Below are 13052 nucleotides of genomic sequence, written 5' to 3'. Positions count from 1 at the left end.
TCACACTTAACAACTCCTTATATCGACTCCTCCCACTTCCTCCAAGTCCAAGGCGTAGCTATGGGCACCCTCATGGGTCCCAGCTATGGCTGCCTCTTTTTAGGGTACCTTGAACAATCCCTGTTCCAGGCATACACTGGCCCCATCCACAAACTCTATCTCTATTACATTAACAACTGCATCGGTGTTACCTCCTGCACCCATGCAGAACTCATGGACTTCATCAACTTCACCACAAATTTCCATCCTGCACTCAAATTTACTTGGCCCATCCACCTCCCTCCTCTTTCTTGATCTCACAGTCTCCATCACAGGAAATAGACTATCAACTAACGTCTATTACAAACCCATAAACTCCCAAACTATTTTGACTACACTTCTTCCCACAAAGAACCTATCCCCTATTCCCAATTCCTCCGTCTACGGCGCATCTGCGTCCAAGATGAGGTGTTCCATACCAGGACATCCGAGATCTCCTAATTCTTTAGGGAATGGGGGTTCCCCTCTCCTATCATAGATGAGAAGGCCCTCACACGTTTCCTCAGTACCCCACAGCTCTGCCCTTGCTCCCCCTCGTCGCAACAGAGAGTCCCCCTAGTCCTTACCTTTCACCCCATCAGCCGTTGCATACAACACATAATCCTCCAAAATTTTCGCCACCAACAGGACCCCAACACTTCACATCCTCCCATCTCCACTCCTTTCAGCAAAGATGGTTCCCTCCGCAACTCCCTGGTTAACTCATCCCTTCCCACTCAACCACCCCTTCCCCAGGTATCTTCCCCTGCAACCGCAGGAGATGCAACAATTGTCCCTGTACCTCCTCCCTCGACTCTGTCCAAGGACCCCCAACAGTCCTTTCAGGTTAGGTAGAGGTTCACTTGCACCTCCTCCAACCTCATCTACTGTATCCATTGTTCGAGATGTGGACTCATATACATCGGCGTGACCAAACCTAGACGGGGTGATTGTTTCGCTGAACACCTTCGCTCAGTCCGCCTGAATCTCATTTTCGCCCAACAAACAGTTAACAATATGTAGGAAGGAACTGCAGATGCACGGTTTTAACACTGTGGAACTGTGGTTTGCAGAGCTTCTAGCTGCGGGCAGCGCTGACTCTAACATAGCGGAGTCCTGGGATCTTTTGCCGAGGGTCGCCCGCGTTGAATCTCCACCCAGCTCAGCCTGTGGACTTCGGGAGCCGCGGTCTCTCGTAAGAAGCGGCCGATTTGGAAACTACAAGTCACAGAGTGTTCTTCCTTTCCGACATCGGAGTTCTGATCATCCCGGCGAGAGGGCCTGAACATCAGGCCGCAGTAGCAGCGACTGCGGAGGGCTCAAAGGCCCCGACCAGAGGTGAACAAAAAGGAAGATGACTGAACTTTATTGCCTTCCCTCACAGTGGGAAACGTTGATTCTGCTGTGTGCGGATGTTCATGTTAAATTCTATCGTGTATTGTGTTCCTTTTATTTGTATGGCTGTATGGTAACTCAAATCTCACTGTACCAATTGGTGCATGTGACAATAAATGTGACTTGAACTTGAACTTGAGATGCTGGTTTAAACTGAAGATTGACATAAAAAGTTGGAGTAACTTTGAGAAAAGGAATGGGTGACGTTTCAGGTCGAGACCCTTCTTCAGACTGGGTTCAAACAGTTAACAATGGCCTGTTCCCTTTTATCGTTGTTACTTTTTTGCATATCTTTCATTCATTGTTCTTTATTTCTCTGCATCATCTTCTATATCTCGTTTCCCTTTTCCGTGACTTTCAATCTGAAGAAGGGTCTCGACCCGAAAAGTCACCCATTCCTTTTCTCCAGAGATGCTGCCTGTCCCGCTGAGATACTCCAGCATTTTGTGTCTATCTTCGGTTTAAACCAGCATCAGCAGTTCCTTCCTACACACGTTTATGAAAAGGGGACCAGCAATTCAACAACATCCAACCCTTTATGCATTTCATGCGTGATGCTCATTTTGCTGACTGCTTCTTTTGAGGCACTCCACTTTTAAAATTATCAATCTGATATAATGTTTAAAAACACAAATGATCACAAAAATGCAGATCATAAGAAGGCATACTTTTTAAAAGCTCACAAATTTAAAGTTCAGCCGATGATTATTCATACCAGTTCAGTAAAACATGCCAATCAAAAACTGAAACGAGAAAGGGCCAGACGTAGACTTATCTATGTAAAAAGATGTGCGTATTCCAAACTTTAAAAAGCAGCATATCAGCTTTTCTGATGTATCTGATAAACATTCTGCTCCCATTGCAAATATTATTTTTTTACAATTTGCTCCATTTTCTGGACCTCTATAGTCCTCGCCTTTCAGCCCACCAGCCTTCCGAATCAAAGAGATTATCCTGTTTTACTTTTGTCACTTTCAACAAGATGCCACCAACAGCAGCCTTTTTTTTGCTCCTCTCCTTTCAGGTTGCCAAAGGAACCATCTCCTCAGTAACTCTCTGGGTTTCTCTTCCATACCTACTACCAACCAGTTCCCTTCTCATGGTTCTTTCCCATATAACCATTGGAGATACAACACCTGTTACTGTTCCCTTCCTACCATCGCGTGACCCAGACTGCCCTTCCAGTGAGGTAGCAATTCGCTCGTCTTCAAAAATGGTGCACCATATTAAGTATGCATGTTGTGATTTCCTTTACTTTGGAGAAACAAAACACAGATTGAATGACCATACTGCAGAATAGCTCTATCCAATCTGTAATGGTGACATGGAATATCCCATAATCTCTCATTTTAATTCTGTATCCCACAAGTATTCTAACACCCTGCCTTTGACCTCCTGTAATGATCCCACAAATATTATAGCTGACTACAAATAATTTAATTTTACACATCATTTGCTATAGTTTCAAAACTGAAAGTAACATTTAAATACATACTCAAGAATATTACTTGTTACAAGGATAAAGGAGAGAATTGTTTTAGAAGGAACTGCAGATGCTGGAAAATCGAAGGTAGACAAAAATGCCGGAGAAACTCAGCGGGTGAGGCAACATCTATGGGGCGAAGGAAATAGGCAACGTTTCGGGTCGAAACCCTTCTTCAGACTGATGTGAAGGGAGGGGGGCTGCGGGAAGAAGAAACAAAGAGGCGGAGACAGTGGGCTGAGGGAGAGCTGAGAAGGAAAAAGCAGGGATTACCTGAAATTAGAGAAGTCAATGGTCATACCGCTGGGGTGTAAACTGCCCAAGCAAAATATGAGGTGCTGCTCCTCCATTTACGGTGGTCCTCTCTCTGGCCATGGAGGAGGCCCAGGACAAAAAGGTCGGATTCGGAATGGGGAGTTGAAGTGCTGAGCCACATGGAAATCAGGTGTTAATGCGAACAGAGCGGAGGTGTTGGGCGAAGCGATCGCCAAGCCTACGCCTGGTCTCACCGATGTAGAGCAGCTGACAGCTAGAGCAGCGGATGCAATAGATCAGGTTGGAGGAGGTACAGGTGAACCTCTGCCGCACCTGGAAAGACTGTTTGGCTTTTTGAATGGAGTCAAGGGGGGAGGTAAATCGAGAAGTGTAGCATTTTCTGCGGTTGCAAGGGAAAGTGCCAGAAGAGGGGGTGGTTTGGGTGGGAAGGGACGAATTGACTAGGGAGTTACAGAGGGAAATAATTGTGTTTTTAAAACATCTGGGTCACAGATTTGCTAAATTGCATTTTTATTTGATGACAACTCTTGATACTTATTCAATACATAATAGAGAACTTCACAAATAAAAATGCAATTTAACTTATTCATTTATGGAAAATCAATCATCCAGATATTTTGTTCATCATGAGCAAAACTACCATTCCAAATAAAGAACAGTACATCCTTTGATCCATCACCAGCAAAGCTATGGAACATACAATTATGTTAATACACAAAACAAAAAGGCGGCACAGTGACGCATCTGGTTGAGCTGCTACCATCCAGCGCCAGAGACCCAAGTTCCATTTTATTTCGGAGTCACGTGAGTGATTCCGTGAAGAAGCCCCGCCAGTTCGCATGAGCGTCATATCGTCGTTCGCAAGGCGAAGCACCGGATGGCAGGGCATCGCTCCTGCCGGCGGTAAGTTTAAAACCTACAGGTACGTTTTTATTACTTACCAGGTTTGATTTTCGTGCAGGAACCTCTCTTCACAGAGGTATCCTGCTAGATTTGTGGCGAAGTCTGGCGAGTGAACCGGCTATGGGCTGTGGGCAGACCCCGGTTCCGACCGCGGAAGCGGATAGTCGGCTGATGTCGGGTTTGCGGTACCAGCCACTGACAAAGTGGTCAGTGGTTTCCAGCCTGCTGTGGTTCCCGGGGACGGGCAAATCAAGCAGGAAGGAGGTATCACCGCCAGAGTCGCTGACAGTGCAGTCAGCGGCTCACAGACATATCGTCGGTCGCAGTGGTCCCCAGTAATGGGGTGGAATCACTGATATATCGATCTGCCCTATTGAACTCGGACAAGTTGGGCTGGAAGGATTCCCCTCTGGTAATAAAAATGTATTTGGAGGGATTCTGTTGTCATTTTAACCCTTCACAGGTGAAGCTCCACACTACAAAATTGAATTTGGACATGCATTCCCCGAGCTGAGGACACCATGCCGGGTTAGGTCATCTCAGACACCGGATCTGTAATAGCGCGGGCCTGGGTCAGGGCTGCTTAATGTCTCCCTGTTGGAAGGGAGACCATCACGGGTCAGTATACTGCTGATGCCAAATCTGTCACAGCGCTGACCTACCGGAGAGCCTGCGCCAGCAGCGCCTAGGACAGGGTTGCTTAATGTGTGACAGCGCCGGCCTGTAGGAGAGGCCGTGCCAGCAGCACCTGGGACAGGGCTGCTTAATGTGTGACAGCGCTGGCCTGTAGGAGAGGCCATGCCAGCAGCGCCTGGGGCAGGGCTGCTTCATGTCTCCCTCTTGGAGGAGGAGAGCATGCCGGGTCAGTGTAATTCTGACGCCGAGTCTGAGGGTATAGCCGTGGAGCATACCTCGAGGGATGAAGGGCACGTGTCAGAGGTACCATTTCCTGACAACAAAGTTTGCCATCCCAACAGAATGTTCCATCCTGGTATAGGTCCATTGGAAGGGCCGTATCAGCGCAGTCATCCTCAGGGGCCTGCGGCAGCACCTGTTTCAGGGCTGCCTACGAATTGCCCTCTCTGAGGAGGGGAGTGCGAAAGGTCAGATGTAACTGACTCCAGATTCTAAAGATGTCGGTGGAACATACTGGAGCACATGCGTGCCGGCAGTGAACAGCGCTATCAGGGGGATATGAGAGCCAGCCGCCAAATCTTCTGTTCTGGTAAGGCCTATTCAACAGGAAAAACCTGGCGGATGAAGCAAAAGCTGTCGGACCAATCAAGGCCAACGGCGGGCAAAGCTTCACCGTTTCAGCGACAACGCACCCCATGCCTTCATCGGCGGTAAGCGGTTCACTGAAGCTGGTGGCAGCATGACAGCTGGGCACAGGTTCCACACACCCTACCAGTCCTACTCAACAAGGTGGGTCTGGCACTCCGAAACATAGGTAAGTGGACCACTCACGTTGGTAATATTTACACTTGTTTGTACAGCACACAAAGGATAAAGGCATTGTCATCTGCTTAGAGGCATCTAGCCATGTAAAACTACAATACTAGCATTCCAAGCAAGTTTGGAATTAGGGCCAGTATTGTCGTTTTCAAGACAGGCTCGGAAATCGGGCCAGAGTTATCATGCGAAGCACCCATGGAATGATGGCAGGAGTGGCCTGTTCATTATGAAAAATGGAGAATGTCGTTTAACTCGCATATGAACTTTCGAATAGGAAACTTCTTTACTGACTACAACGGATTCATAAGGGTCTCAAAGATCCATTCTATGCAGTTCCCATTACAGAGATCATCGGAGACACTGGACATTATCAAAAGGCAATGATAATTGTACTAATAACAGTAAAACATTGCAAAATGGGATAAACTATTTCCCCAGGTTATTTAACTAATTAATAAAATCGGTGTTTGGACTCAGAGTTCGAAAACACTTGTTATGTCTTGTCTGGATATTCTAACGCTGTATTCTGCTAAAAATCACCTGTTTCAGCCAAACTATATTTGAGAAATTGGGTTCATCCATCCAGTTAACTTTAAGTTGTTACCAAATAGACTTGTTGGGCATTGGGATTTACCTTTAACTATTAATTAGCTTATGACTCCACCTTGTGGCACGAGATTGGAGTTAATAGAAACCTGTTATAAAGCTGAATTCTATTCATCAAGAGTAATTGGCAATATAGTAGCTGTGATTCAGCTGTGCAAGTCAGGGAACTGACATTGTGCAAAGTAGCAACCTCTCAAATGACATGTAGGTCATTGTTAACAGGCTTATGCTATGACCAGCTGAAGTTACCTAAGCACATGGCAATCAAGCAAAAGTATCCTGTAATATTTACCTAATTTCCTTTGCCACTGGTGTATCATCAAGTTCAGATTCATGACAACACAGAATAAGTGTTGGATCACAGAATAAGTATTTATGAAAGTATGGTTCAATGGAGCACCGAATATCGACATGTTGGTTCATGCTTTTTCACTGATTGCAAAAATATGTGGCATAACAGTGGTGAGAGATACATTCTCGCTACAAGAAGGAGGAATGTTCTTTTATGTCTTCCTCCATTTTGCCCCATCAGTCGGGTCCTGAAATAAAGTCAGCAAGATCTTGCTTTAGTTTTCGTACTGTCTGACTGGCTATGCAGCCATGCTTCCCACTTCCATCAGGCATAATAATACAACCATATACGGTTATTCTAAAAAACGAAAACTTTGCTGGTTCAAACTGTAGTTCAGGAAACCAGCCTCTGCATAATAAAACAATTATTGGCTTACGCATTCTGAATGGACTGCCTTACGGCTCAGATTGTCACATCAATCCATGGCTGTGTTCACTGCAGAGTGCAGGGATAGCACCAAAAAAGCAGTACATTTCCTATTGAGGAGATCGGAAGCGGTTTGTTTAATGTTAATGTTACATTTTATACGGTACAGATTACTGATGTCTTCCAGTTCATGCTTAAATGGTCTTTTGACAATAATTCAGTTATAGGCCACTAATTGTGCCCAACGTGCCTTCCCATCATATTAGCTGCAGCAAACGGGACCCGCTCTGTCGGGTTTCAACCCCGGATATCGAGTTTGTAAAAGATATCTTTAACACAAGCTTTCCCAGTACAAGTATAGGCAGTGTTGGATATTGACAGTGTGTTAACAGTACTTCACCAGGGGGCTCGAGCTACATCCTTAGTCATATTTCGGCATACCCCACGGACTCACGTCTATGTGTACGGGCAGATTTGCTATATTATATCAAGGCCACCAGAACCCTAAGAGGTGTGGAATTAGCATTGTTTATTAGCCACAAACAAGGTGGCTGAAGCAGGTTCTGGTTTATGCGGGTATTAACACTACCAATTTGACATCTCATTCCACCAGGGCGGCATCAACGCCAGTGGCCAGGGCAATGGACGTTCCCATCGACCATCTCCTCGTGGCCGCAGGATGGTCAAGTAAATAATCTTTTTTTTTTAATTTACCATAGGCCGATTGCCGACCCAGGGCTATTTGCCCATTCAGTTTTGCGTTCAATTTTAGCCTCCCCTGAGATAGATAGGTTGCTATTGATTTATTTATTAACGTAAACCATTAATACGTTTAAATCAATGCCATGGCTAATGCATTGTTGATTACTCACTCATCCCGAGTCATTCGATGCAGTGAGATGCCGGGATTTGAATACGGCATGAAATCACAGAGCTTTGAACTCTTCACAGAATCACTCACGTGACTCCGAAATAAAATAGTAAGATTAAACGAGAACTTACCAGTTTGAAGTTTGATCTTTATTTTATGAGGAGTTGCATTGGTGATTACGTGCCCTCCACTCCCAACCGCTCTCACAAAGGTCATCTGGTAGTTCTCAAGTTTCTGATCTTACTATGTTATTTCAATTACTGTTACCTGTGGTTTCATACCGCTGCTTTGAAGATTGGTGCGCATGCGAACTGGCGGGGCTTCTTCACGTAATCACCAACGCAACTCCTCATAAAATAAAGATAAAACTTCAAACTGGTAAGTTCTCTTTTAATCTCACTATTCTGACCTCGGGTGCAGCCTGTGTGCAGTTTATACATTCTCCCTGTTACCACGTGGGCTTCTTCCCACATCCCAAAGACTTGCAAGTTTGTAATTTAATTGGCTTTGCAATGGCTTTGCCGTTAAGTGCCTGCAATTGTGATGGGACTGGATATGAAAGTGGGCCTGTTCTCATGCTGTATCTCTAAACTAAACTAGAAATAAGCTCAGTATTGGTTAACAACCTTAATTACGTATTTTAACGCATATATAATGGTTACATAAATTTAAATAAAAGCCATTTTGCATAACATGGTGTTTAAGAGCATCAACTCACCAATGCCATTTCCTGTCCCTTCCTGAAATGCCCCCATTACCAGTAGGATGACAATCACCACAAAAACTGGAATTCGCCAAGCTCCAGCAATTGATGCTGCAAGGAAAAATTATTAATAAATAAACTTGAACATTCACTATGGATTCAAGAATATAGGCTTTCATTATGTAAATCCTACAAGACTAATTAAAATATCAGTAGAAAATCTGGGAAGAATGTGAAACAAGATAACAAATTTAATTAGAATTGGGAATACACTTCTTGTGAGTACAATTAGAGACATTAGTCTCTGGAAAATATGCACAGTCTTTGGGCTCATGTTCTAAACTACTGCAATGATTTAGAACCAATAATGTTTGTTAAGTTTACAGAATTTTTTTAAATAGATACAGCAGTTGAGGTCAAGGAAATATACTGTGAAACCAAAGAATAATAAATAAGCAATATTGAAAGTACGTTGTTTGAAATATATAGAAAATGACATTTAAAATATCATGATTATTTATAAAAAAAGCATAATGTGTCACGGTACATCACACCTCAATTAAGGACAAATGTGAAGTGATGGATAATATTTGAATTTGACTTGCGCTACAGAATGTTGCTGTAGAGCTGTGATGAAGCACATAGTTAAAATGTGCAAAACAAAAAAGCAAATGATACTTTTATTATTATCTTTATTTTTATATTGTTTTTAACTATTTGTAACTTAATCCATAAGTATAATTCAAGAAATGCTAACAGATCAATGCACAATAGATTTCCTAAAACTGGATTTCATCATAAAGTTAATTCTGACAAGATGACATTTATCTTACAATACTTAAACATTTCTGAGGTACAGGTACACCACCAATTTTCCGGCATCTGGTGGTCCGGCATCTCCTTTAATCAGGACAAAATTACCAGAGTGCACTTGAAATTCCCCCTGGAAGTCCCCCCTGGAAGTCCCCCCTGAAAAGGTGGCAGCGATCTCGACCTCATCAGGTCTTCCGTACGGCTGGGGGTCTAGAATTCCGGCCCACCCAGAGTAGGTAGATCAGTTCCCATAACTAACTTCTGCAGCCGATTGGCAGGTTGAATTTGCTCCCTACAGCTGGAACTCCGGCCCAGCCGGAGCAAACAGATCCGCTCGCATAGCCGACTTCCGAGGACGACTTTGCGGCCCGATATCTCAGCTCCTCGTCTGCCTGGGCAGACTATTCTGGTACTGTTGGACTCCTCTTGGAGGTTGTGACATCTGTTGGTCTGGCAAAGGGATAATCCAGAAAACCTCTGGAGCCAAGGGTGCCGGAAAATCAGTGGTGGATCTATACTTAAATTTGTAACTTTCAGTATTTTCCAAAAAAAAAGCAATTTCTTGCACAATCTTCTTTCAGAGATGACAAAGATTAATAATTCTTCCCATTTTCCCCATCATTCACACTCAAGAATTACTTGGTTAAACTTGGATTGAGATTGAAGGAGTCTCCACTTGTAAATTTTAAGAAATAAAAATCCTTACCCAAGTAAAAAAGAAGCACTATCCAAACTGGAACAGAGATTGTTTTGAGAAAACGTTCGGTTTTCGTATTCCACTTAAATGAAACTGCCAATACATATCCAACCACAAGAGTCCAGACCTGCATCATGTTGAAAACAATTAATTGTTTGATCTACTTCATTAACATAGCTCAATACAGTCAAAACCAACATTACAGCACCATAACAAAAATTAACTTAATGAATCAAGAAAACTTCAGTCTATAAAATATGGATATATTTTGTCAATAGTGTATTGATTGCAAATAATAGATTACTTAAAAAAAATAAAGTATGAATTATTGACAAAGAGTAATTTTTTATAATACAAAATTTTTTGCAAAATATTTTCTAGTGGATGATGAAGTGCTGAAGTAACAGCCCTACCTAATTTTAATGTATACTAGACCAAGCCCTATCCACTGACTCATAGCCCCCAACTCGCAGGCGTGTCTAGAGAGGGAGGGGGGGGGAAGGGAGGGGGAGGTAGAGAGGGGGGGGGAGAGAGGGGGGGGGGGGAGAGAGAGAGGGGGGGTCACTCGCAGCGCCTGGAATACAGTGCGAGCAGAGCCATTGTGACGTGCCCATCTCGTTTATTTTCAAACATTCGTGAACATTTTCATAAATAACTCAAGAAATAAAGCTTGAAATTTTCAGGTAAGTCGATTTTTGACTTCACCGGATAAAACTCTACTAGAATATGTTAACTTTTTATGGTTAGGGCGTCGTGTTTTCGAGCAGTATGATTATACACACACACATCCAAGATCATAGTTTTATAAGTATAAGGATAGTGGCCAATGATTATTTGAATACACCTGGAAAGACTGATAAGGCAGCCTATACGTAACACAAAATACTGACTTTTCAATACAGCTAAACGTTCAAAGCAATAAAACCATTGCTAAATATAGAAATTGTTCATATCTCTACTAGTCAAATGAAAAAAAATCAAATTCAATAAATTGTGACATTATTATTGATGAAAAACCAAAAAGAAAATGTGAAAAAAACATTTACTATTGATATAACTACATGCAGTCAGAGTATGAAGATTCTATTACAATCTTCATAGTGAAAATGCTCACAATATCCCAATATTCAAAGGTAGATGAAATGAAAATTGTACGTTAATATCTCTCTCTTTCTCCAACCAAGCCAAGTAAACCTCAGCTTACAGCTCTATTCTTTTGGTTTGCCTTCTCACCAACGGGCTAACCACCATCCTCCACCTGTTTCACCATTGAGTTCTTCTTCGGCCACACTTTGCCAGGAACCTACCCCTCAATCTGATTGCCATGGGTGATCCTGCTAGGAGCATAATACCAGATGGTTTAGCTCTTGGTATCTTGGGCACATGCATGCTTCCCCACCACAACAAGATGGCAATATAGAAACATAGAAAATAGATGCAGGAGTAGGCCATTCTGCCCTTCGAGCCTGCACCGCCATTCAATATGATCATGGCTGATTTCTCCAACTCAGTATCCCATCCCTGCCTTCTCTCCATACCCCCTGATCCCTTTAGCTACAAGGGCCACATCTAACTCCCTCTTAAATATAGCCAATGTACTGGCCTCAACTACCTTCTGTGGCAGAGAATTCCACAGATTCACCACTCTCTGTGTAAAAAATGTTTTTCTCATCTCAGTCCTAAAAGACTCCCCTCTTATCCTTAAACTATGACCCCTAGTTCTGGACTTCCCCAACATCGGGAATAATCTTCCTGCATCTAGCCTGTCCAACCTTGGGGAAGAATAAGTCCCTGAATGTAGTCGCTTCATCATTGATCAACATTTCAATTGGTTGCACAATATCCTGCTTGTATATTTATCTAACCCCTTCCCATCGTTCCTTAATAACTAGGGCATGTTATGTAATACTTGCTTTTTTTCCCCATTTGAAACATTCTGACTCTTCTCAAATTATTCTTCCATGTGACACCGCAACTTCCTTTGCATGTTCGACTGCGTTTTACTTGTTGCTCATGTTCCCTTACAACAAATAAACTTTGGCAGAACACCTTCATTGATTGCATTAGTGTGAATTTTCAACCGCAATCTTCCTGTTTTCAGTCTTACATATTACTAGAATGAAGCTTGAACAACATCTCATTTTACAAAAAGGTGTGTTACAAACTCCTGAACTCAACCTTGAATTTAAAAGTTTCACATTAAGATTCTGAAATACCCAGTGAGCCCACCTCTAAATTCATTTTCTGTTTCTTTCCTCATTTCATTTCCATCCACTTTTTCCATGCACTGTCTTTTGCTTTTTTAATCTCTCCTACCTTTATCCTTTCACAGGCCTTGCTTGGCATTCCTTTCTCCAAACTCATTTCTCTGTAGTTATTTGTTTAACACTAATTCATTTTGAACTTTCTCCAATTCAGATGAAAGTTCATTGACCTGAAATATTAACTCCAGGTCTACAGATGCTGTCTTACCTGCTGATTATTTCCAACATTTTCAGCTTTCCAGCATCTGTAGAATTCTGTATTTGTGCTGTACAATGTAGGATTGTATTCCCTGAAATTTAGAAGGGGCAATTTGAAAAAGGTTTTCAAAATATTAACGGAATTAATGGGCTATAAAGACAAATGATACCCACTGATAGCAGAATCAACTACAGGGGACTCTTTCAATTCAAATATTCAAGCAAGGCCTACAGAAGTCCATTTAGAAAAATCTGCTACACACCTAAAAGATGATTGATGCTTCAAAATAACAAGTGCAAAAAACAACTATTTTAAATATGCTGATAGATTTTTGTTAACCAAGGGTAGAGTTGATGCCTTACAGCACCAAAGACCTGGGTTTGATCCTACAGATGCTGTCTGTACGGAGTTTGTACATTCTCCCTGTGAGTTTTCTCCAGGTGCTCCAGTTTCCTCCCATATTCCAAAGATGTGCAGGTTTGTAAGTTAATTGCCTTCTGTAAATTGCCCCTAAGGTGTAGGATAGAACTGGTGTATGGGTGATCATTGGTCAGTATGGAATCGGTGGGTCAAAGGGCCTGTATCACTGAACTAAACTGAGCAGACTCACTCGCCGAGTCATTTTCAGCCAGAAGCAGCTCTTCCCTACCA

At 42.7% G+C, this 13052-nt stretch overlaps 1 protein-coding gene across 2 annotated transcripts in view; it reads right to left on the bottom strand.

Moving 5' to 3' along the window:
* The window catches only part of tmem245 (transmembrane protein 245), an 85870-nt gene that overhangs the window by 65066 nt on the left and 7752 nt on the right, over window positions 1-13052 (bottom strand). For both annotated transcript variants that reach the window (XM_055657760.1, XM_055657768.1), the window contains exons 2-3: window positions 9948-10065; window positions 8444-8539 (exon numbers count right to left, since the gene is read on the bottom strand). In XM_055657760.1, the coding sequence (XP_055513735.1) occupies window positions 8444-8539; window positions 9948-10065 (214 nt within the window). The remainder of the gene's footprint in view (window positions 1-8443; window positions 8540-9947; window positions 10066-13052) is intronic.

Source organism: Leucoraja erinacea, chromosome 2 (assembly GCF_028641065.1).
Source record: "Leucoraja erinacea ecotype New England chromosome 2, Leri_hhj_1, whole genome shotgun sequence".
Classification (NCBI taxonomy): Eukaryota; Metazoa; Chordata; class Chondrichthyes; order Rajiformes; family Rajidae; genus Leucoraja; species Leucoraja erinaceus.
This window is presented reverse-complemented; position numbering and strand designations above follow the sequence as displayed.